The sequence below is a fragment of the Podarcis filfolensis genome (assembly GCF_964270895.1).
Source record: "Podarcis filfolensis genome assembly, chromosome: 3".
Taxonomy (NCBI): domain Eukaryota; kingdom Metazoa; phylum Chordata; class Lepidosauria; order Squamata; family Lacertidae; genus Podarcis; species Podarcis filfolensis.
This window is the reverse complement of record NC_139606.1, coordinates 82,612,646-82,638,163: the sequence shown is the minus strand read 5'-3', so window position 1 is coordinate 82,638,163 and position 25,518 is coordinate 82,612,646. Positions and strand designations below refer to the sequence as shown.

Here is a 25,518-nt window from a genome sequence, read left to right as displayed (position 1 = left end):
TGGAGGACTGAATTGGGAAGACTGGAGCAGGGGGGAAATGCTGTTGTTGGGAGGTTTAATGAGTACAAATAAACTTCATACATATTGCGCAAACAAGTTTAATTCCAAATTTTATAAAATACATTTACTGTATTTACATATATGCCTAGCCTAAAAATAGTAATCAAATGTAACGAAAAATGTTCATTTGTTATAAACTGTTAGAACCATTAAATAACCCAACCATTTCTTTGCATAGCATATGCAGAGGTGAAATATATTTTGAAACATTAAGCAATTCTGCTCATGTGTATACAAACTGATGTTAAATCCAAATACACACTACAAATATACACTTTAATCCAAACTGAGCGCGGTATTCAATGTTAGCCATACCTAGAACAGACCCATTGAAATTGATGGATATTACTAACTTAGTTGGATATCACACTACGTCTTCTAGGGTACAAGTTTAAGAACACAGCAGCAACAGCTTTAAGGAGCTAGATATTATACCAAGTCTATGTTACTGTACTTACGTGAGTTCAAAAAGACTGGGCTATTGCATTTTATCTTTCCCCGTTAGTCAAGAGTGTCATACTGTTGTTCTGTACTGCATATTCCCTGTACTGTATATTCCATGTACTGTAAACTAGAAAAATGAACTTTAGTCCTTGTCCTTGGGCTCCAATATTAGTAATTAAAATGGTTATTAAAAGTTGCAATGCTATTATTTACATTTTAAACAGCAGCAACATTTTTTGTACTTCCATTTGTATATACGGGGTTCTCATAAAAAACGCCAATTGATTGTCGCTAGGCCATTTAATCATACATGGTTCTAAAAAGGCCACAGGATTACTGAGGTGAGCATATGCTAATTGGAACTATTAGCATACACTTTCAGAAAATTTATAATTAGATGTATCACTTATACATGGGTCATTCTATTAATTAGGTACGTCAAGTTATTCTTAGATTCTTACATAAATATCTTCATGGAATGCACCTATGAAGCTTTCATAAAAGCCTTCCCATGTTCTTGGTTCTGCTGATGGGGTGAGTTGCAAGAGCAACCTGAGAAAATTGGAACATAGAAAATTCTAATACAGGAAGTGACTCTACTAAAGTTACGATCTACTGAAATTAGGTAATATTTTAGATTAAGGGCTAAACATTTGGCAACATCTCAATAAAGTACTCGTTATAGACATAATTAACACAGTACATACAAACTAGGAATTAACCCAGGAGTTATTTTTTCAGTAATAATTTGGGCCTAGTTGAATAATGAACACGGCCTACAGGCAAAATGATTCATACATAGTGGCTTGCTTCACATGGTTTGCCTAACAAAGAGGTTAACCACAATTTTTCCGAAAGATGATCAAACTATGGATTGTTTCTCCAAGTGATTTATTTTCCAGCTGTTCTTGGCCTTGTGCCTTTGCAGTTTGGTGAGCATCTGGGGTGAAGTGGGCAAACAAACCAAAGTTAACTACGCCAATCTATGTTTAAAAGAAAGCAAGGTTTGTAAGCCAACAAAAAGCCATTAAAAGCCATTGTTAAGCTGCTAGACACAATTCACACATAACACAATGTCATGGCTCAATAAGCCATGGTTTAGTGCAAGATTCAGACTAGAAACTTGCTATCATAAAAAGCACTGCTCAGTTGTTTAATTTGTTTAAATTCAATTTAAACAGAATATATACTTCAAGAGTTACTTAAACTGAACCCAGTTTAAAGAAATTTTAGGCTGATCGGCTGCTAAATTAGTCTCCTTTTTTGTTATTTTTCTAACCAAGAAAACAATTTGCTAATATACTAGCAGTTTTACAAGGTTCATTTTTTAATCCCAATTGTCAAGGGCTCTGATCCAGCTCATTTCTTTTAAAAAGGGGGAGAAGACACTGGGCAATGTCCAACCAAGTAACTCAGAGCAGACCTATTGAAACCAATGGCTTCAATATCCATTGATTTCAATTGGGCTTCTCCAAGTATGAGTAACAACCGACATTGCCTACTAGCACATGACTGCTTACCTAAGAATGTGGGTGGGGATGTGCATCCAAAGCTGAATCTGATTCAAATGCATACATGTGCTAAAAGCATCCCTATTCAGATGTGCATCTGAATAGTGCCTGGGGTTCCCAATCCAGCAGGTGATACACATAATTAGTCTGCTTATGGGCATAAAGCTCCATAGGTGGCATGGACCAAGGGTGTACTTTGGAAATGCTAAATCATATTAAGTAAGTCCTTGTAGTTAAGACTATAATTTCAAGCTTTCTTGGTGGGGAAAAGTTAATCTTGGGCCAATATTAAACAGCCATTTCCATAATATTCTTGAGCCAAGTCAAAATTATCCTGGTCATCAAAACACAAGTTTAATTCTGTTGCTAATCAAAGTCTAACTGCTGCCATTCTTCCTCAGGTATCATCTCATATTAAGGAGTGGCATTTTACCATAAAAAGTAGTACATTACCCCACTCTGAACAGTAATAGGTCAAAACAGCAAAACAAGGTGTTATAAAAACAAGTACAGTTTTGGAGAAGCATTGTTTATTCCATTATAAGATTTGGTTCAGAACCATAAGATTTATTTAAAGCTTTCTCCCCATTTATCACCACTATCATAAAGATTTCCAAATCAACACTGTAAAAATGTTCTATGGCATACATACAATTTTATCAAAAAACAGTGACTAATTCAAACATTTGGATGCTCAAATTGTTATGCATCTATAACCCTCCTTCAACAAGGAAATAACCTAAACCTACATACGGATGCACATAAAACACTTTTAAGAGTCAGAATTTGTAATGGCCAAATCAAGAGTGTGCAAGACACCACATTAAGGGTCATGTCTTGGTTACAGTCTAGTCTGAACAATCAGGACCGATTCATAAATATATCTACAGAATATGCTGTGTTGAAAGTAAGAAATGAACTATTAACAGTAATCAGAATTCCACTTCAATTTAATGTACTAATCATATGGTCCTTGTGCATTTGGCACAAGTAACAAACTGTTATTCTGAAATTTCAGGCTATGAACACAATGTTCTTACCTTGTTCAATAAAAATCTAATAAGTCTTCAACCTAAAACTCTGTTATAAATCTCTAATGTAACTAAAACTGCTTAAATAATATACACAGATATAGTTGGATTACCACTAAAACCTTGACAGCCAGATATGACACAGTCATTTGTATTTTCCATCAGGCAACATTTCATCAGTCCTCATGGCAAGCTAAGACATTGTTCCTGTCCAAAGCCAACACTGCAGGTCACACCCCAGTATATAAGGACAAAAAATAGATGTACAATAAGAAGATGGGGTAGATTAGGAGGGGCTTCTTGGTCTTAAATTCTTCTCCAACTAATAACGAAGCAGCACTGTATGCAGCCCAAAATACTCCAAAAAGCTGAGAAAAACAAGAAAATGAAATGTTAACATAGCATGAAACCCCCTCAAACTCCCCCAGAAGCGATATTTATATCTAGAACAAGCAGAACCACTTGTGACCAAGCATAGGACTTAAAAATCAAGGCCTATTGAAAATCAGTGGAGCCAAGAAACTATTCACAAAGGCATTCCAAGTCGTTGTTTTTCTTGTTGCCTTTTAGTGACTGAAATGAAAAATCAGTTCACATGGGTGCTTCAGCCAGCTGTCCCATTCAATTAAGAAAGCAGCATTAGAAAATCTGTGAGCTTCCACAGCTAATGTGAAAGTTGCAGTTGTCATGTGATCTTCTACATCAGATGAAATAATTGCTCACTGGAATGGTGCCATCCTGTGGATGGAAGCAATATTGTAAATTACGCTCCTCTAATATTTAAATTTTTGAATATTATCCTTCCACATTACTCTACTTGAGGCAGGTTACAAGCCACATAAATGGCAAAATATGCAAGACAAATTACAGTGTTTTTGAATTGCAGACATGTTTAACCGGTCGACCGCAACTGACAGGTAGATCCCCTGGTGTTCCTTGTCGATCGAGGGATCCTTATTGATCGCGGGATTAAAAAAACTGCAGAATGAATGTCTCCGCCCCTCACCCTATCCCTCCATAGCGTCAAGTGGGTGGTCTTTGGCGTTTTATCTTGGCGATGGGGAATACAAAGAATTAGCGGTGTGTGCGTTTGTTAGCGGGGGAGTTTGAGGTGAGCAATTTATGTCATTCCCCCTGAAAAAAAGCTTATCAACTGTGGTGAATGCCCCCCCAAAAAGCTCAACATCTCTGGTCAATCCTCGATGGCAATGGATAGACCACTGCCAGTTTTTTATACTGGGAGTAGATTGCAGTCTCTTAGGAGTTGAATGGGCATGCTATAGGGTAACAGACCAACAAAATTCAGAATCCGTTTTGCATATAATAATATAAGGTAACAAAATATGAACAGAACAAAACCTGAACTCCAATACTCATGGGCAGCTTATATATAAAACCTAAGCACTCTAATCTGTTGCCCATCTGCCATAAAGGATTTCAAACAATGCTTTACTGATATGGACTAGCTGAGTAGTCATATTTACTGCTTATAAACTGTAGAAAAATGAACTGCCATATTTTTCAGTCAGCTTTGCCATTCTGCCAAACAAAATAGTGAACTTACTTTTATTAGAGTAGAAACAACATCAAATGATCCAACCACTAGAAGTACAGGTACTATTACAATAAGTGGAAGTAAAGAATATCCAATCACGCCAAGAACTTGGCCATATGCAACCTGCAAATTTGAAATAAACAAAGTTACCAACTTCCTTCCAGTAATATATCAGCTTCAACAAGAGATTCAGATGACTGCTCAACCTGAGCTCAAGAGGTCAACTTTTTGTTATAAGGCAACTCCCCCAAACCCTCTTCTTCAGCTTGTCTAGAGATGGGGAACCTCTGGCCCTCCAGGTGTTGCTTTTATTCCCAACACTTTCTCCATCCTTAATCCAGTCCCTTTCTGACCTATCACATTATCAGCACTGTTATTCCACCTCATAAATCTTCAATCAATCCCTTTTGCCACCCTGTATGCTTGGCCTTATCAGCCAAAAGTCAGTTCTAAATCCCCGGTGGAAAGAATCAAATCCCTTCTCTACTCTGCATTCTAGGTTGCTGTATTAATGTTAAAATGGAAATAATAGTGACCAAGTACTATTTTTAAAGCAGTCTCAGATCAGAAATTATTAAGCGATGTAACACTGAAAACGCAAATGGTTAGAACCAATTTTGAGGTAATTCATGTTTGACGTTCAGTGACCAAGTCCACTATCACAAGGTTCTTACCTCGCCTCCAAGAACCCTGGCCAACAGGAATATTGTCAAGGATCCAAATATCCAAATAGTTATAATCCATGATACCACCTTAAGAAATGTTTAAAAGAGTCACGTCAATACTCTATCTTCTTTCATCAAGAACAACTAATTTTGAAAGAACACAGCTCAGGTAACTTCTTTAAGTTATTAGCAGGTATCCCCTCTTTTGCAACCATTGAAGGAAGAAAGTTTACCATTGTGGCATCAGAGGTTCCTGATTTTTCTTATGGTTTAAAAGCTGCAGCTAAACATAAGAACCCCACTGGATCAGACCCAGCTCACATCTCATCTAGCATCCTGTTCTCACAGTGGCCAACCAGATGTCTAGGGAAGCCTATATGTCATACATGACCACAACAGAACTCTCCCCACTCATGTTCCTAAGCAGCTGGCATTTGGAGGAATGCCACCTCTGATACTGGAGGTTGGATACAGCCATCATGACTAATGGCCATGGATAGCCTTTTCCTCCGTGAGTTTGTCTAGTCCACTTTTAAAGTATCACTGCAACTTGTGGTTGTGAATTCCATAGTTTAACTATGCATTGTGTAGAGAAGTACCGTATTTTTTGCTCTATAAGACACACTTTTCCCCCTCCAAAAATTAAGGGGAAATGTATGTGCGTCTTATGGAGTGAATGCAGGCTTCTTGGCTTCAGCGATAGCAACGCGAAGCCTTGGAAGTGCACCCTTCACTGAAGCCAGGTGAGCAAGACTCTCCTGGCTTCAGAGAAAGGAACCTGAAGCCTCCGGAGCGCAGCGGGAGCTCCTGCTACGCTCCGGAGGTTGCGGGTTCCTTTCACTGAAGCCTGGAGAAGAGCGCTGAGCAGAGAGGGGAGATTTTTTTTTCTTGTTCTCCCCCTCTAAAACAAGGTGCGTCCTATGGTCGGATGCGTCCTATAGAGTGAAAAATACGGTATTTCCTGAAGCTTCCAACATTCATCTTCATTGGGTGGCCCTGGTTTCTACTTATCAAAAGAGACAAATTTATCTCTCTGTTCTTCTTCCAATCCTATACACAATTTATACACCTTTATCATGCCCTCCCTTTTATGTCTTTTTCAAAATTAGAAAATGTTAAATGTTATAAGCTTTCCTTGGGTGGTGCTGGTACTCCAGAGCTATGTAGCAACAGTAACTTGGCATTACGGTTGCTGTTCCTTCCTTCCTTCCTCCCTAGAGCGCCTCTGAAAATACACTGATGTAATTCTCGGCAGCACTGTGTGAAGGATGGCAATAGTCATCAGAGCTCTACTGCAATTTCTGGTAGAGCTTTTAAATTACAAATAAAGAGAAGAAGCCCTACCTTTGTGCACTGGAATAATTGCATCCAAAATGGGGGTGGTGACTAAGGGTTGCTCATTTCTTTTCTGACTTAGTGTGTTCAAAAGATCACTTAATTCTTCAGTCTGGAATATTGCATTCACACCTAACTATCTGTTGGCTAGAATTCTGAGTATTCAGGAGTTTTTGCCCTCAATGATGTCCCTATGGTTGCATGCACAGGACTGCATGGCTAGATAAAGAACCACTAGGGGAAGAAGAGCAAGGGAGGAATAGCATTCCAACATTCTTTTCCAGAACAATTCACCTCTGGTTATATGTCAAGTTGTACAAAACATACTGTGGCACAATGGGTCACTGTATCTGGCTGTTAACCAGAAGGTTGGTCGTTCAAGCCCACCCAGGAACGCCTGTGGGCAGAATTCCTGCATTGCAGGGGGCTAAACTAGGTGACACTCAGGATCCCTACCAATTCTAGAATTCTATGTTTATAAGAACTGTGCATTTCTTTCAGATCATGACACAAGAAAAATGCTTTTCAATGGACATTTGCCTAAGACCATGTGATATCTCAGCTACCTTTATTGTTATTTAAGATAAAGGCCTTTACACACCTTGAATTGTCCATATAATGAGATCATTGAGAAGAACAGGACAACTGCTAGAGGGCCCCAGAAGTCAGGATTATCTCTTACTACTTGTCTGTTAAATCCAAGAGAAGGCATCGGCATCAAGACACATCGGATTTTGTAGTATATGTCCTTTAGATCAATGTCTAGCTCCTCCCTAAAGTTATATAAAAAATACAGCTTTCAAAATATGCTTCTGAAATTATTTAAGTACCAGAAAACAAAGTAGCTCAAAGATTTATAGAATATTAATACATGTTCATGTAAGCTATTGAGAATATATATTTAGGTTTAGGTTTATTAAGATGTTGTATTATAACTGTATTATGTTTTGCATTTAATTATATATATAATGAATATTTTTATATATTTGCATTCTAGTCAGCTTCTGAAATGAAAACATAAATCACAACAAGCAAAGTAAAAAGAAATTGCTCTCTGCCCATGTCAACCTCAGCTATCACTGAACAAATGGAAGCAATGCCACTTTTCTGTAACAGCAAGACGAATAGTAACAAGGCTTATCCTACGTTCCTGACAGCTAGATTTGCCCCATAGCAGCACGCAGGAAACCTAAGAAGGCAAGGCAACAAACAAACAGCCCACAACCATGGTGCTAACAAAAACAGAGTTGCTTTCATTAAGACAGAGGCAAAAGTGTAAAATTATTGTTAGATTTAACAAGCCGCCTTCAGCTACATTTTGAAGTTGGCTTCTTTGAAATTAAGGCAGATTAGAGTTAGGCACAGTTTCTTCCTCACAGAACATGGCAAATCAAAGTTATGGAAAAGCAATAACTTCTGAAGTCCTTTTCCCAGCCAAGAAGAAGAGGACAGGGGAGTGCAGAAGCCAAAGATTCATTGCTGCTTGCTCATGCACATCACGGTAAACTACAGTTTAGTGTAATGGGAGAATGTGTCCACTATGAACAGTGATGAATTGTCTTGAATTCTAACCTTTACTTATAATGCTAAAAAATATATCTTGAATGAGACACAAATATTCTGTGTCTACACTTTATTCAAGGGTCTGTAGTTAATGAAGAGTTAATGATTTTCCTATTGCATCCTTGTTCACCATTCACACACAATACTGACCTAAAGCAAGTAACCACTTCAAATACAAAATTAAACTAAGACTCTCAGAGTAACGTTACTTACAGAAGAGGTTTATTATCTTCTGGGTCATCATCTTCTACTTCCAAAAGCCAGCCATATCCTCTCTGCCTCAGGAATGTAGTTGCAGTAGATTCTTTGATAAATTCCCCATTTCCTCCACCAAGGTTGAGCTTCACATCTGCCGAGGCTATTGAACCACTCAGATCTTGACAGGGAAAATGACACATATATGAGAAAGCTGCCAAAAATACAGTTTCCTTATTACAGAATACGTGTATATGCATTAGTTTCAATACATATATTCCAAAAAAGTGGAATATGACAAAATTATAGAAAAGATTATTATAAGAGATCGTTGAATTATCCTGGATCTAACATTTTGTCTCTGCTCCCCCCAGCCCAACAAAGTGGAACATTGGCTGACGCACTGCATATTGTTTTTTTCTGTTGGTCTTAAGGACCCCTGTCAGGACTGTACTGCCTACTGTGCCACAATAATCCCAGTCAACAAAGGAGGTTGATGTGGCAGCTAAATCAGATACGCATCATCTGGGCACCAAAGAATTTGGCAGACCACTGTCTAAATAGCACAGTGGTTCTTGAAAATACAGAAGTCGGCCTTCTCAGAAGAGACAGGATGTGTGAAATGCACTGCAATATAGTTGTCCATGCACACCTAATCCATTTCTTCCCAGCACAAAACTGGTCATCCCCAAAGCACGTTTCCAGTCCCTACTCATGGCAGGATTTGCCCCCTCCAGACAATCCTGTGTGCAGGGTGAGGCAACCAAAAGCAGGTAAAAGGAAGAAGCCTCGAAGATGTGGGTGGCCTGTCAATCTCACATACCTATTTTATTTAGCCCTCCATTCATTTGCCATTCAAAAGCTTGCATGCACCACCACCACAAAGCTTCCTCGCCATCTGCTTCTTTTTAAGCGGGTCAAACACGCCCCATCTGCACGCAGGTGCCTTTTGCCACGCAAACCCTGTAGCGGGGGCCACAAGGCGGAGCACTGACACTGGATCACATTCCCACACCCAAACAGCAGAAAGAAGCCCGACGGCGCCCGCTTATTCAACCTGGCAGCCCCGGGTATGCGGCTGCCGCCCCTGACGCAGCTCCGGGAAGGGGCGCTGGAGGAAGGGGCGCCCTTTTCCTTCCCACTGCAAGACCCCCCCCCCCCAATTCTTACCCTCGGCGTCGGCCGAAGAGACGAAAGTGAAGTCCCCGTTGTTGGGCGCGTAAAGGGGCGGCGGCGGCGGGGGCCGTGGGGGCTGTTGGGGGCCCGGAGGCTGCATCGCCCCGCCCGCTTAAAGCCTCGAAAGCAGGGCCCGTCGAGCGAGCGACACCACCGGGAAGCCCGTCGGCAGCAACCCGGAGAGGCAGAGCCGAGCCAAAGCTGCTGCTGCTGCTGCTGCCACCGCAGCCTCCTCCGCCTCTTCCTGACTGAGGGACAAAACAACAGTGAGGCCGCCCTTCCGAGTGGGCCTCAGTAAGGCCCTCTCCGATTGGCCGGGATGAAAAGTGCTTCCTCGTTGCCGTCGCCTCGCCCACCTCTGCGGCAAATCTCATTGGTGCGCGGGGCCATCGAGCCCGGTGATTGGCTGAATGGGAGCTCGCGATGAGGAAGGGGGAAATAGATTCGATGTGGACGATTGCGAAGAGGGAGGGGAGGATGGGAGTGCATCCGGCCACGGGAGGCCTAACTCCGCCTTCCTCGGGCTCCCTCCCCTATAGCCCTGCAACTCGCGCGTCTTGGCCACGCCCATTGGAAATCGCCTGACGCGAAGTCAGATCAGCCCACCTAGCTCAGTGGGGTCTACGGCGCACTGACTGGCAGCCGCTCTCCAGGGTTTCTGGGGATTGCCCTACCTAGCCCTACCTGGATATGCCTAGGAATGAGCCTGAGGTTTTGTTGGAAGCCGCCCAGAGTGGCTGGGGAAGCCCAGCCAGATGGGCGGGGTATAAATAAATTATTATTATTATTATTATTATTATTATTTATTATGAGGTCTTCCTTCTGCATACAAAGCAGATATTCTGCCACTGAGGTACAGCGGCTGGCTATGTTTTCTACCTTTGAGTATCCTAGGTTCTCTTTCACACCTGGGCTGTATACATACTTCAGCCTTTGAAGCGTTGTACTCCGCAAAAACATCACATATGTGAAAAGGGGGGAAAGGAGGACACACACACACACACACACACACACACAGAGTGCGCATCAGTGTGTCCACAATGGAGTAGCATGCAAATTTATATTGGTCCCCCCCCCCTCCTATTGGATTTTCCATAAACGGAGGAAATCCAGTTTAATTGGCGTGGGGGGAGTGCATGCTGCCACTTAGATAAGGACAGACGTGAAAAATGTGCATACATTTGCAATTTAGGGTGCAGATACAATCTGGAAGCTCTCCCCCCCCCCACTACACAAACAGCATGAGTTGTGCAAAGGTCTATTTTGGACTAAACCCTGTACACAGTGACTTGAGAATAAGCACATTTAATTCAGTGGGACTTAATTCTGAATAGGCACGCTTAGGATTGTATTGTATTTTATTCAAGTTGGCACCCTTGATTGGAGCTGAGAGTCCAGCAACATGGTTAGTTTATATTGTTCCAATTTAGCTATCAAATAGCAAATATCACCATTGTATTAAGATGTTCCTGCAATTGTTTGTTTTCAGGTGCTGCTTGACAAATGTCTCAAGAACACCTTGATTGCTTGGTTCAGGATTTAGCTGACTTTTATAAGTATCCATTATTTTAAAATTTTCACCTACTGCGTGAATAAATTGACGTCATTTTTTATTTTACAACTACTTATACAGATACTTTGCTTTGGAGGCTAGGACAGCTGTCTTTAAATGTCCTTTTAGATGAACTAGAAGATGGCTCATTAGGGCTGCCATACATCCGGAATTTCCTGGACATAGCTGGGATTTGTCTGTCAAAAGTAACGTCCAGGTGGAATTTTCTAAAATCAGTTAAAATGTCTGGTGTATGGCAGCTCATCTCGGAAGTCTTGATTTTTTTGGTGAATTTTCTTTTAAAACCTTGGGGTTTTTTTTGAGATTTTGCAAAACAAAAACAAAAACTCAACAACTTTTCGAAATATGGCAGCCTGCATAATAGAGGGAGAAGCTGGCAAAGGAAAAACAACTCTCCTCAAAAGAATTGCCTGGTTGTGGGCTAATGGAAACCAACATTCAATGAGAAAATTCAAGCTTGTTTTCTTTATCAGTCTGAGCAGTACTCAGGCTGGACTGTATGAAACAGTGTGTGAGCAACTTCTTACAGAACAATATGAGATGGGCAAACAGGAGTTTTCTGTTTGATGGATATGATGAATTCAAAACCCAGAGATGCACAGAAATAGAATCAGTGATCAAAGACATTTGTAAATTCAAAAACAGTCATTGTTACTACAAAGACTGAGTCAATTAGAAGTTTGAGGCTTTTTGGGTTGCTGATTTATGAGACAGGTGATCTGGCTGAGGAAAGTGCAAAACAGCTAGTTAGAAATGTATTGAAAGGCCAGTTAGCAGAGGGCTTGTTGTCTCAACTGGATACAACAGATTCTTTTTTTCAGAAATCAGGTCAAGAACCATATGAAGACCCCTTTGTTTGTAGTTATTGCTTGTGCCATCCAAGTGGGGAAAACTACTTTAAATCCACAAAACAAACCATTCTCTTCTCTACAATACATGATTTGCTGGCGGGGGGAAACAAGCACAAGAGCAGAGGGATTCGTGAAGACCATTTTCGCCTAAGCATAAACCCCTGTGGAGATTTAGCACTAGAGGGAGTATTTGACCACAAATTTGATTTTCAGCCTGAGGATTTATCCAGTGTGAAAGAACAAGTCCTGCTAGCTATAGTCCTCATGAATAAATACACAGCTCAGAGACTAAAGCCGGTATCTTGAATTTTTCATAAGTCTTTCCAGGAATACACTTGGAGAGCTTCCAAGTTATTAACATCCAATTGGGATGAGGAGGAGGCCAGAGGGCATAGTTACCTTCTAAGAATGAATAGCATCTCAGATATTATTACTACATACCGCAGTTTACTTCTTTTTCTTTCTTTCTTTTTCTGTATACTTGTAGATTATAAGCTGAAGCCACCAGAAAAATTATCAGGCACCTATCAGCCATTCATCAGCAAGACAGTCTTTTTGGATTGCCATCTTCCCATGATCTGTCATCAGAAATAGAATCCATGAAAAAGGAAGGAAATTATCAAGTGGAAGAAGCGCTAGTTGCAGTTCTTGGAAACTCATTTGTGGAGTGTGCCATTAGTAGAATAACAAGGCATTTGAAATGCACACCATAAACAAGGGACAGAAACATTTCCAGTATGACCTGTAAAAAAAAAAAGTGCAACAATAACCAAAACACTAAATAGCCTCATCCTTATTTTACTGTACAGTACATCATATTGTATACTTGCATTATATGTTCAAATAATGAGAATTAGGTAGATTCGTATTTAAATGCAAACTGAATCAAATTGCTGTTCTATCCCAAATTATAACTGAGTGGTTAGGCATTATGTTCTGCATGTAGAAGGTGCCAGGGTCAATTCTTGGCATATCCAGATAGAGCTGGCAAAGACTAGTGCCTGAAACTCTGCAGAGTTGCTGACAATCAGTGTCAATAATAAGCTGAGGAAATAGCTCAGTTGGTTAGAGCGTGGTGCTCATAATGTTGAGGTCACAGGTTCAGTTCCTGTATGGGACGGCGGCATATCCCTGCATTGCAGGGGGTTGGACTACATGATCCTCAGGGTTCCTTCTAACTCTACAATTCTCTGATTCTATAATGCAGGTAGGTCATTAGTCAGACTGGGTAGAAAATAGCCTCCTAAAGATAACAAAAAACTTTGGAGACTGTCAGACTCTTAGTATCTGAGGTTCCACATTAATGTGGACTGTCGTGTGATCTTTGGATGAAGGGAGATGTACAAATTTAATAAATAAAGTAAATAATAAAAATAAATGTTTGTGCAAAGTTGTAGAAAAATATATTGGGGCCAGCTGTAAAACCAGCTGTAGGGTAAGTTATAGTACTCATTATTGGATGTTAAAATGTGAGCAAGCGGAACCAGGCTAGCCCCAAACATTTTGCTGCTTGAGGCAGATTAGCAAACGGTGCCTCATCCCCCCATGTCAAGGTGCATTGTGCACAAAACTAGCCTGGTTATTTGAATATTTGAAGCAGAAGATCCCACAAGGACCCCTTCTCTCCCTGGCTGTAAAAACAGAAAAGTAAATTAAATAACATAACCATTTGCTGCCCTTTCATGATACCCAAAATTTGCTGCCTGAGGTGCCTCCTTCTCTGCCTAATAGTAGGGCTGGCTTTGGATGGAGACAACTTCATGGATTAAGCTTTCTGTAATGCTTTTAAGGCAATTGTGCAATTGTGCATCTGTGACGTTGCACTCAATGAAGTTCTACAGGAACAAGTCATTTCAAAATTAGCTTCAGATAGCTTTCCGAGTTGAGTTTTGTTGAGATTTGGAGTCCCATCAGTTAGTTATAAAGTACTGGCTTTGCCTAGAGATAAGCAGCTTTAGGGTTCATTTTAGTTGGACTATTTCCCACAAGTGTAATAAAAGTGTTCTTAATGCTCCTTAGAGGCTTGTTAATAAGATTAGAAGAAGGATTGTAATATTTGTAGTAGATGACTATCCGATAAATGTCTAATCTCCTTTTTAGGAGAAAGAGGATTGTTAAAGAAACAGCCTTTTGGTATAAATCCCAAACAGTAGCAATTGTTAACTTTCAGCAGCTTATGAGTATTACCAGGCTGTTGCTAATTAAAATTCTTACACAGAAAAGTCATGTCACCCTGGCCTTGACCTGTCTCATATGATTGCAGCAGTTGCCCTGAATCAGTGGAGACTTGGAATGTGTTGATCACCTTCGTCACTTAATTTATTGGGCGAGCAAATGGCACGCCGCCAGAACATTAATTGTCTTTACACTTTATAGCACGCAAATATAATCACTAGGTGACCCTAGACCAGTCACTGTCTCTCAGGCTAACCCACATCACAGGGTTGTTGTGGGGCTAAAATAGGGAGGGCAGAGTCATGTATGCCACTTAGAAGAAATTTTACAATAAATAAAATAATATCAATGCCCTTTAACTCAGTGTTGGTTTTTGTTGGTTTTTGTTTAATAATAATAATAATAATTATTATTATTATTTGTATCCTGCCCTCCCCTGCCAAGGAGGTTTAGTTCCTGTGACCACTCATGGACCATCCATCACAATTTGTCCCATGGAAGAGGCTGACTATAATGACATGAACAAGAAAGAATATTTAGGAATACTAAAAACTAAAAAAAATAATATGGCAAATACATTTAAATAATACAAACTGATCTGAACTGTCAGTTTTTGTCTGTCCAAACCAGTGTAGATTGTAAATGCAAAAATGTAAAGAGAGACAAATATACTTAGGGGAGCAACACAAGGATGTGCACACCCTGTTTTGAGTGTGTGTGTGCCGAAAAATGTTTAGTGCGTAAAGGGAACTCTTCCTCTAGTGTAGGCTAGTGGTTAACAGTGCAATCCTAATCATGTCTATTCAGAAGTGCTACTGAATTCAGCAAGGCCTACTCCCAGGTAAGTGGAGTTAGGATTGCAGCTTAAGTGTGTGAACTAGGGGCCAGGAAACCCTTGCTTTAAATATCAAAGTTAGATTACTGCAACGTGTTATACGTGGGGCCACTTCTGAAGATGGTTGAAAAATTTCATCTGGTGCAGAATTTGGCAGCCAGGTTGCTCACCAAAGCAAGACAGTTTGAGCATGTAACACCAATCTTGGCCCAACTGCACTGGCTGCTGATTAGCTTCCAGGCCCAATTAAAAGTACTGGTTTTGACCTATAGTCTTAAATGGCTCAGGACTGCAATGCTTCAAGGACTGCCCCTCTCCATATGAATCGACCCAGACCCTGCCTTCACTATCCAAGGCCCTTCTTTAAGTGTCTCCCCACAAGAGGTCCGGAGGGTGGCAACACAGCAATGGTCTTTTTCTGCAATGGCTCCCCATTTGTGCAATGCTCCCCACAGGGAGGCTTGTCTGGTGTCTTCATTACATATCTTTAGGCAACAGGTGAAAACATTTCTCCCCGGCCTTTGGCTAATTAAACAATCTATGGCCTTTTAAACTGAAGGAGGGTTCTTGTTTTTGTTTGTTACTATATTATGCATTTTTCTGTTTTTATTTTGTAAACTGCTCTGTGATTATTGGCTGAAGGGTGGTATAGAAATTTACTTCTTATGTATTTTAGTATTATCGGTCCTAAAGTATTATTTTCTGTGTAGATGTGTGTCTTTGTAGTCAAACAAGCTGTTATATAGTAGCTCAGTCTTCCTCTTCATGGAACAACCCAGTTGGGATTATTGCAAGAATTACTAAGGGCTGCTTCAAAGTGTCTGGGAAAAACATCTGACCCACAGGCTATTGGACATACCAAGATACCTTGCCACTTTAAAAAAAAGTTTACTATTTTAGTTATGTCATTTGGTTTTAATTATAGTGTGTTTTATATTTGTTTTTCCCCCCTCCACCTTTTTTCATTGTAATTATACATGTGGTTCCCACCCCCTCCTATAAAGTCATTTTGGAAAATTATTTTTTAAAGTCCAGAATTTTATTCTGATTTCTGTTCCTAGCCACTGGGTGTCACTATTTCTCCATGACTATAATCCAGAGAAAAATCAGAAAGAAACCAGAAAAATTCAAGTAACCCAATAACGTCTTTGGAATAGAACTGTAACTCGTAATAGAATTCAAGAGCAGATTGGGGCTTGTCCACATCTGAACATTTGTTGTTTAGTCGTGTCCGACTCTTCGTGACCCCATGGACCAGAGCACACCAGGCACTCCTGTCTTCCACTGCCTCCCACAGTTTGGTCAAACTCATATTGGGAGCTTTGAGAACACTGTCCAACCATCTCGTCCTCTGTCGTCCCCTTCTCCTTGTGCCCTCAATCTTTCCCAACATCAGGGTCTTTTCCAGGGAGTCTTCTCTTCTCATGAGGTGGCCAGAGTACTGCCTCAGCTTCACGATCTGTCCTTCCAGTGAGCACTCAGGGCTGATTTCCTTCAGAATGGAGAGGTTTGATCTTCTTGCAGTCCATGGGACTCTCAAGAGTCTCCTCCACCACCATAATTCAAAAGCATGAATTCTTCGGCAATCAGCCTTCTTTATGGTCCAGCACTCACTTCCATTATTAAACCCCAGGTAACTTAAATGGGAGACTCCACGCCCCCACCCCACTTGGCAGTCATCCAGGAAGGAGATCTGAACATTATCAAGCTGTTAATCCACTCCCCCACCCCGCCCATTCAGATTAGACAGTAGTAGTTCACACCTGCAGGTATTTGAATTTGCATATAAAGAGCAACTTTGGTCTTTCCTATTCATACTTGTGGATAGGGGTGCAAACTTGAATAAAATATGGGGGGGGGGCTAAGTAAGCCCTGCCCCACATAATCAATCACATGACATGGTGCACGAACACCATTTGAATAGCAAATATCCTCAAATATTTTATTGGGGGGGCAGAGGGACCCCAGCCCCTAGGAGTTGACTCCTGTGCCAGTGGATGTTCCCTTTTGCCCCTGCCTTCTAATTTGTTGATTCTGTCATGTCAATAAAGTACCAAAGATAGCACACAGATTTTGGGTTGTTGTTTTTTTTAAAAAAAATCCCTTCCCAGAAAAGCAGTTAGGCAGCAAAAGCAGCTAGGCAGTTGTAAATTCTCAACACACTTCAGATTACTGTTCAATATCTGTTGTAGAAACTTCTGATGTGGTTTGCTTGTGCAGTTTTCTGGTTTTGTGCAAATCGGAGGGATCAAATGCGAGAGAGAAAATAAAGCTACACTCCTCCATTCAGGAGCCTGGAGGAAACAGTTACAGGCACAGCCAGAATAGCAGCATTGAGGAAGTAGTGGCCACGCAAAGGGGAATAGCAGAAAGCGATGGTTGATCCACCTACCCAAAAACACAAACACAAATTGTCTGCAAGCCCAAATGCATGATTTAGAACAGGGATCAGCAAACTTTTTCAGCAGGGGGCCAGTCCACTGTCCCTCAGACCTTGTGAGGGGCCTATATTTTGAAAAAAAGAGAAGAAGAACGAATTCCTATGCCCCACAAATAACCCAGAGATGCATTTTAAATAAAAGGACTTTACCCACACACTACACCCCAGGATTGCTCTGTTTTGGGTGCAAAGTGTCAATCTAGGCAGCCTTATCTAAGCATACTTTCTAACAGGAACAGCACAGGGAAGAAAATATCTGTATCTGCTGAGAGGATAATGCAGCAACACTTTACTCTTCCATCTTCTGTGTGGCAGAGTACAAAATGCACGACACCACTTTTCTGTTCTTATAGTATTACACTTCCCACATTTGCCATGACAGATGTGACATTTCTATTGACACACCACATGTATTGCCTACATATCATCTCATGGCCTTCAGGCTATAGGACAAAGTGACACCTCACGTGAAGAAAATCTTTCTGACATCTGTGGCAAGCAACTGTTTATTTCTAGTTGCCTGAGGATGTAAATCCAGCCTGGAATCATATAAAAGTGTTTTCTTAGCTTTTTGTGTGATGTTAAAAGCAACTGGGGAAAAAGAAGACCACAACGACAGCTAAAGATCTTGCAGAAAAGCAAACACTTTTTAAAAGCTCCCTCCCCCACAACCAAATAGATTTCTATTTTTGTGGAGCTCTTGAGTACAATGAAACTTTATTTTCTGAATGACCAGAAATACATTCAGCATATTTGCTTACTTTGGAGTTCAGATAAACAGACTATTTGCATATATATTTGGGGTTATCAGGCATGCTGAAGGGTTGATGGAGGAAAGCAATGTTGTTATGCTTCTTCTTTTCCCTTGTGCCTTTTTTTCCAGTTTGACCCATGAAAACTATTCATCCTCAGCAATGTATATATGATAGTGTCTGTCAAATAGATAATGGCTGCATTATGATATTAAGCCATAGCATGGGAACACTGGTTCTGGTCCTGCAAGAAAAAATGGATCTCTGATCTTTCAAGAAATAAAGTTCTGCGAGTGACTGGCCAGCAGATCAGCAAGTGAAATACCTGGTGTTCAACAAAACCTACATTGCTGGCATATTTTCAAATTCTTCCAGTAGAAGGGAATTTAGTAGCTCTCCAAATCCCAGATTCGTCATTCGGGGAACAGGTTGGATGGGTCAGGGGTCATCCTGTGTCTCAACCAGAACAGTTCTGCCAGCCTCTGCTCACAAAATGAGACCAACATTGCTTTGCTACAGTCGTGTTTCCTGTTCCATCCACTAAAAATTCAGACAGGCAGAATGTGGGCATCCTTGCTATGGTAGCCCTCATTATTCTATTGAATAATACAATAAAGTACAATATATAATAAATAAAAGCTGCAACAAAAATAATTAAAAATCTTGTATCAGCTAGCACAGCACATTACAAATTCTACAGCTGATAGAAAAATCTGCCAAGACCCGGAGATGACTGGCAGAATCCGTGACCAAGGGAGAGAGACGGTGGAAGAAGATTGGAAGAAATTTAAAGTTTATCTCAAGAACTGTTGCAAAATTAATGAGTGCTAAAATGTTTTGGGTCAGGTAAAACAGAATTGCGGGGAAAAATAAATGGATATGAGAAAAAGGATTCAAAGGGGAAAAAAGTGTTATAAATTGACATTGGGGCTTGCTGGAAAACTTCAAAACAGGGATGCAGAAAGGGGAGGTATGAGGAAGTCGATGAAAGAAGGTTTAGGAAAAAAATGTGAAGAAATTATACGTGTTTATATGTTTGTTTGTTTTTGTATTGTTTTGTATTGTCTACTATTAAGTGTTAAAAAACCAATAAAAATTTTATATATAAAAAAAAAGAAAAATCTGCCAAGACCCTCAGAAGTTTAAAGTGGCCTATTGGGGGTGGGGACAGAGATTGAGAACCACTGACATAGACACATGTAACTGTAGCCTGGTGGGCTTTTTAAATGCAAGAAACCTCACTTTGGGAACAGAGAGAGATCAGAAGTTGGGAAAGGGTCTGTTGACTCCCACCCCTTGCTATCATGGCCATTTGTATGTATTGCAGTTTGGCCTTATGTAAACACAACACCACTGTATAAGGACAGAAGCTTTCACAGCTGGAGGAGACACAGCAACCTATTAATATGAGACATGACTCATTCAAGCCTCAGAAGGATAGCTAAAGGCTTGTTTAAATAATGCAGTCCTCACACGGAGGCACTGAAAAATATTTACCACTGTTGGAACTTGAGAGAAAAACTTTGTGGTCGCGAGTGGCATACCCTCCATTTCGGACTGCTCCCTCCATTTCCGACTGCTCGCAGCAAGTGTTGTTCTTTTCACCTCAGTCAACGTCTACTGTTATGACACCTAAAATGTATTTCCTTCCAGTAGCACCTTAAAGACCAACTAAGTTAGTTCTTGGTATGAGCTTTCGTGTGCATGCACACTTCTTCAGATAGCTTCAGGTATCGTGCATGCACACGAAAGCTCATACCAAGAACTAACTTAGTTGGTCTTTAAGGTGCTACTGGAAGGAAAAAAATTTTTTGTTTTGACCTAAAATGTAATAAAACATATTGAAATTCAGCTTGCATTTATGAAATGGCACACTTCATTCAGTAATAAATATTCAATATGTTTTGTACAGGTAAATGGCTTTGTATTTTACAGGTTATACTTGCAGAAAGAAATTGAAAATGTGGGTTCTTGTGGGTTCTTGTTGGTGCATGTACTGAACTGGAAATGAATACTGTATGTTGTTACCACCATCATCATTTAGTTATTGGCCAGCATTCCAGTTGTCTACCTGAGCATGTTTTTTGCAGCCTACTTTCTGTTGTGTATGTTCCATGATAAACCTCTAGTGAGCCTCTGCTATCGCTATGTAAATTTATTAGTTCAACAATACTGGCAGTTTATTTTTTGGGAGGATCCCAGGGCACAATGTACTTGCTCAAGGCAGTGAATGTAGGCCAGTCTTTTGCCATATTGTCAAAAGGGTCCATATACTTGCTTTCTGATCCCACTTGTACAGTTTTAATCTTTGTGGAGTGGTTACTCTGTCACATCACATAGTAGTAGCTTTAAGTAACCATCAACTCTGCACTTAATGGCCTAATGGGGTGGGAGGAGTTCTTTAGATCAGGGGTTTTCAAAGTGTTGTCTGCAAGCTTCATTGAGGTGTCTTCATTCAGGGGGTCAGGATTGGCTGAGGGTGTAGCCAGATAAAACATTTGAAGCACAGCAGTACTAGGAAGAACCCTAGCCAGGCTGTAGGAGAGCCAAGGTAGCACAACAGGAACTGGAGAGCAGAGAAGCACAAGTACTTGAGCCAGGCCAGTGTAGACCTCTTCTGAGGCCCAGGGTGGTAGCCTTGTTAGGACAAAGTTATAAGCTCAAACAAAAAGCAGCTGGTCCTTGGCAGCGGCCCCTGGCTTAGCCCTTCAAGGCCCAGGGCAAATGTACCCGGCTGGCCCCCACCCCTACATGGACCTGACTCGAGCTCCAGGCCACCAGAACTGTCTGCTACTCACTTCTGATAATATATAACAGCAAAAGACTTACCTGGAAGTATTTATAGCCAGGCCATACCAGGGGCTAGGGATGATGTTATATTGGGACCCAGGAAAACAAACCTTCTTCCCCCATTTTGCAATTTCCTGGGACTTGCTGAAAGGCGCATGAGTACACAAGCCAGGAAAGTTGTAGCTGGGATTCCAGTTGGCCCTGAAAAGTGTGTAAATGATATGCCCACTAAGTGAAGCTCCGACATGGTGGATTTAGGGGATCGCAACCTGGGTGTGGAGCCTTGGGGGCACCACAAGGGAAACTGCAACTATGTTGTAGAATGGAAGGTGAGAGGCAGGACCATCCATTTTTGCCATTGCACAGGGTGCTGTTGAAATTTGAGACCCCAGGGTCCACCACAATTTTGGCCATACTGTTTAAAGTGGCCCAAGTTATTCCATATTGGACTAAGCAAACAGAGATCCTCAGTAATATATATAGGTTGTTAAGGAGAAAAGCTGAGCTTACCCCTAAATATTGGCTCTCCAGGAGGTGTGATGAAATGACAGCAAATGGGTCAGTCTAATATTGCTCAGGGCTCTTGTTGACCATGCCATATAACTTAATGCCAGCAAGAAAACCCTGGCCAACACACCTTTTCTTTCTCATTTGCTTAGGCTGGTTTTGGGTTGTTACATATAATGCCTGTATTTTAGGATGCTGTATATTTAGTATTTTCCATGTTAACTAACCTGGCCTAAAATATTCCCAAAGAGGAACAATAATGATAAAGATGGACTCTAGGGTAATAAGGAAAACAATAATGCTTTAAATAACAGCATATGCAGTGGGTGCTGTCTTTGATGGGCTTCTTGCCCTGATGGCCTCTACTGTTCTCTTTTTAGCATTCTATCTTTGGGCTGGAACTGCAGAAGTCAACAGGATAAATGTGCTGCAAGAAATATATACTTTCATCCAGTGGTTCAAAGCCCCACATAAAAATGGTACAGCCTTATCTGTCCACAGTGAATTGTGGCAGGAGACAGCTTGGATCGAGTCTCAGCATGAGTCCTGGCTGTGCGTGCTGCTAAGTTTAGGGAGCATGAATAAAGGTATTTATTCCTAGGCAGAGAGAAAATACGAGACCAATTATTTTCTATGGAAACTGGAAAATAAACACCCAAACTGGCAGCAAAACATCTCCCTTCTGTTTAAGAAAAAGACCAAGTGAAAGGTTACTTTGTAATCTTCACTGCTAAAGTGTTTATTCAGTTAAATTCCATATTAGCTTTTTCTCGGACAAACAGCGCTTGATACAACTCTCTGTGAAGTCAAAGGAAAGAGTCCCTTTGACTTCAGTGGAAGCTGAGTCACATGACCATAGGGACACATTCATCTGTGGGTCAGTCAGCCCTAGCCACAACTCATTTAAGTCAAACCAATGTTCTGCCTTTAAAGTCAGTAGAACTCAATTTGCCTAAAAGTAAAGGTTTGTGGATTGGCCTGCGTTTAAAACGAGGTGATGTGCTAGTGGTTTTTAGGGAATGCTATGTACCTCCTTCCCTGCAGGTGACTCCCCAACATAACTGATTACCATCTGAGTCTGAGCTAGCAGAAAAATTTCCCAATAAGCTTCTTTTTCTAACCCTTTGCCATTAAATTTTTGTTTACAGTAATTTTGGTTTACCGAATTTTTGTCCAAAATGGCGAAAAGAAAAAGATACTGTATTAAAATCGTAAAATTTCTCATCTGTAGGCATACATGAAATCGTCTAATATTCAAAGGGAGGGGATTTCAAAGAGTAGGTACCACAACCCTAAAGGCCAAATTCCTACATTGTGTGGAACAAACCTCCTGATAAGATGATACCTGCTGGATGCTCTCACCTGCAGACCAAAGGGCTCAATTTGGTATGTTAGGGTTGAGAGGATCCTTCAGGTATATTTCATAACATTAGTATATATGATTATAGCACCAACTTTCTAAACATAATATTTTAAATATTGAACTAAACACTAAGGAAAATAATAAGGTTGATTTTATACGAGCTATGAGCTGCAGACAATTGAGCTTGCACTGGTGGCTAGAACTGGTGGTATAGACGCTACAAAACAAATGGCGAAACAGACTGCAGGAGTTGGAAAATGCTGCCCACCCAAAGCTGTTTTCGCTATTATTCTCCCCCCCCCCCCAGCTTAATTGCACTCATGTCTTTGCCACTGTCTTTTTCAGTGAGGTGACAGGGATTTGCAAATCCCTTCCTCCTTTCCATTGAATTCGGAGTATAAGTATTTAATTTTCTAACCGGTGTTTTGATGCCTTGAGCTCCTTTCTTTCCGTAACAGAAAACACATTCTGAAATGTGTATTTACTACGAGTTCACAGGGTAGCAAGTGTTGCTGGTGAAGTAATCTGTTTGTCTAGGGTAGTGTGGTGTATCAGTCAAGTGTCCTTTGGCCTAGCCACCAGTACGAGCTCTGCTGTCTGTGGCTCTCAGCACCTGTCAAAAGGCTGTTGCTAGAGCAACTGGATTCTCTCACGAGACAGACTTTTGGTTGCGAGGCAACTGGCCGTTAAAGTTTATCTGCAGCGGCTATTTTTCATGAGGCTAACAAGTAACTTCTTATTGGGGTCTTCACATTATGAAGCATAGCCAAACATCATCAAGAGCGCCCTAATGAGATTGTCAGTGAGGTAACAGAGAATCAGCCTCATCAGCCAGGCCACTGCAGTGTTCGGTGACTCTACTTTTGTGTTCCTTCCTCTGGGAAGCTAAGCTGAGCTCTGGACAGGAAACTAAGGCCTCCTGCTAATGCTTATTTTCTTTTATTGCCCCTGTGCTAAGTACACCATGGAGTCTGCAGACCGACTCCACAGGATACAGGCTGGGGTTTGCGATGGTCTCCTATGCAGTCATTCTTTTAAGATCACATTAATATATATTTAAAACAATACTCCTGACCACAGTACTCGGGTGCAGTTGTACAACGCAGAAAATAGCAAAACCGTTCAAACAGCTCATCATAAAGGAAAAGCCCACTGGACAAAGAAGGACACAAGGGCATGATCTACTTTAGCCAAAGCATTGCTATAAATGCATATTTTGGAACTGGCACTTTTTACAGTGCCACATAATATTCATTCCATACTTGCAAGTGATCTTTCAGTGTGATATCACTTTGGAATTCCCTGCGCATTGATATTAGGCGGGCGCCTTTGCTGGATGGTTTTTGGCACCTGCTAAAAGTTTTTGTTTTGTTTAATCTAGTCTACCCAGACATGTATATTTGACATGCATTTTAATATGTCATCTTACAGTGTATGATAGGGACGCGGGTGGCGCTGTGGGTTAAACCAAAGAGCCTAGGACTTGCCAATCAGAAGGTTGGCGGTTCAAATCCCCACAATGGGGTGAGCTCCCATTGCTCGGTCCCTGCTCCTGCCAACCTAGCAGTTCGAAAGCACGTCAAAGTGCAAGTAGATAAATAGGTACCGCTCCGGCAGGAAGGTAAACGCCGTTTCCATGCGCTGCTCTGGTTCGCCAGAAGCGGCTTAGTCATGCTGGCCACATGACCTGGAAGCTGTACGCCGGCTCCCTCGGCCAATAAAGCGAGATGAGCGCTGCAACCCCAGTGTCGGCCACGACTGGACCTAATGGTCAGGGGTCCCTTTACCTTTTTACAGTGTATATTTTTGAAATTACTGATTTATTTTGAAATTTTTTAGGCTAGCTTGTTTTAAATATCTGGTTTTCTTGATAATTTCAATTTATTTTTAAATAATATATGTAAAGCGCTTAGATGTTTTTGTAATTAAGCGGTATCTAAATCCTGTTAAATAAATAAAAGTGGAGCATTTACCCCTCTTCAAACAGGTACTATTTTAAGCAGGAGAACATTGGCACGGCATGGCCTGCTGTGCTGGTCTAGGCTCTCATAGGATAAGGGCATTATTTCATTTTTTGACTCCATGAATGTATATGCAAGCAGAGTGTGCACATATCAGCAGGATGACTGGAAAATGAGCTAATAAATAATTCAGCTTGCCATCAGTTGTATAGTATAGGCTATATTTAGGAAGAATATAAATTTTGAATAAACTAATTGAAGGATTTCTGCTCACACACAGTGCAATCCATAATCTATTTACCTTGGAATGGTACCATTAAGTCACTGGACTGCTCTGGAGTAAGTGGGTTGTGGACTACACATCTTATTCATTACCGTACAATGTCTTATTCATTTTACCAAAGGCTTTATCCGGATGTCTATTCATTCAGTCTTTTTTTTTTACTTGGGCTTGTGTCTAGCATGAAATTTATTAAGCAAGGGTCAGCTGTTTCTCAAAGGAAGTATGAAGGCAGAGAGAGGGAGATAAATATATGAGCTGCAGTGCAGCATATGCGTAGAGCTGAAGTAGCAGTTGGCCATTTATGCAGAACATTTTTCTTTCCTGAGACCACATGAGACAAGGAAGATACTTTTTGTTATGAGACGCTTCCGTGTCTTTGCAAGTAAAAACTGGACTGCTCAGTACAAGAGACAGAAGTTAGGGCATTTCTGTGGTGATCATAGTGTTTCTTTC

The 25,518-nt window shown here is 40.9% G+C and overlaps 3 protein-coding genes across 6 annotated transcripts in view; 1 reads left to right on the top strand and 2 right to left on the bottom strand.

The window, feature by feature from the left end:
• Positions 1-82: 82 nt before the first annotated feature.
• YIPF4 (Yip1 domain family member 4) lies at positions 83-9,927 on the bottom strand. 2 transcript variants are annotated; one of them, XM_083604367.1, is made up of 6 exons: positions 9,530-9,927; positions 8,378-8,540; positions 7,203-7,374; positions 5,276-5,353; positions 4,611-4,724; positions 83-3,414 (listed from the first exon to the last, which is right to left on the bottom strand). In XM_083604367.1, the coding sequence occupies exons 1-6, from the start codon at positions 9,633-9,635 to the stop codon at positions 3,277-3,279; spliced, it is 771 nt and encodes a 256-aa protein (XP_083460493.1). In that variant the 5' UTR covers positions 9,636-9,927; the 3' UTR covers positions 83-3,276. The 2 variants fall into 2 exon arrangements, with proteins under 2 accessions (XP_083460493.1, XP_083460494.1); XM_083604368.1 differs by lacking the exon at positions 4,611-4,724 and having other exon boundaries at positions 9,530-9,833.
• Positions 9,928-10,113: 186 nt separating this feature from the next.
• NLRC4 (NLR family CARD domain containing 4) lies at positions 10,114-14,423 on the top strand. Its single transcript, XM_083604346.1, is given in 8 exon segments — positions 10,114-10,299; positions 11,025-11,662; positions 11,664-11,750; positions 11,752-11,937; positions 11,939-12,015; positions 12,018-12,262; positions 12,266-12,448; positions 12,454-14,423. Coding segments are annotated over 7 exon segments (1,206 nt in total). The 5' UTR covers positions 10,114-10,299; positions 11,025-11,453; the 3' UTR covers positions 12,673-14,423.
• Positions 14,424-18,109: 3,686 nt separating this feature from the next.
• LOC310758295 (uncharacterized protein) overlaps positions 18,110-25,518 on the bottom strand; it is a 45,129-nt gene continuing 37,720 nt past the window's right edge. For all 3 annotated transcript variants that reach the window (XR_014545677.1, XR_014545678.1, XM_083604412.1), the window contains 3 exons: positions 20,991-21,152; positions 19,659-19,793; positions 18,110-18,405 (listed from right to left, as the gene is read on the bottom strand). Coding sequence is in view for 1 of the 3 variants with exons in the window: in XM_083604412.1 (XP_083460538.1) it covers positions 21,001-21,152 (152 nt within the window). In the remaining 2 variants the exon portion in view is untranslated. The remainder of the gene's footprint in view (positions 18,406-19,658; positions 19,794-20,990; positions 21,153-25,518) is intronic.

Bases quoted from the DNA above. Each gene is read 5' to 3' on its own strand.
- YIPF4 (XM_083604367.1), bottom strand. From the start codon at position 9,635: ATGCAGCCTCCGGGCCCCCAACAGCCCCCACGGCCCCCGCCGCCGCCG. The intron at 8,541-9,529 runs GTAAGAATTGGG...TTCCCTGTCAAG, and splicing joins CTCTTCGGCCGACGCCGAGG to ATCTGAGTGGTTCAATAGCC. The intron at 3,415-4,610 runs GTAAGTTCACTA...TGTTTTTCTCAG, and splicing joins TTGTTTCTACTCTAATAAAA to CTTTTTGGAGTATTTTGGGC.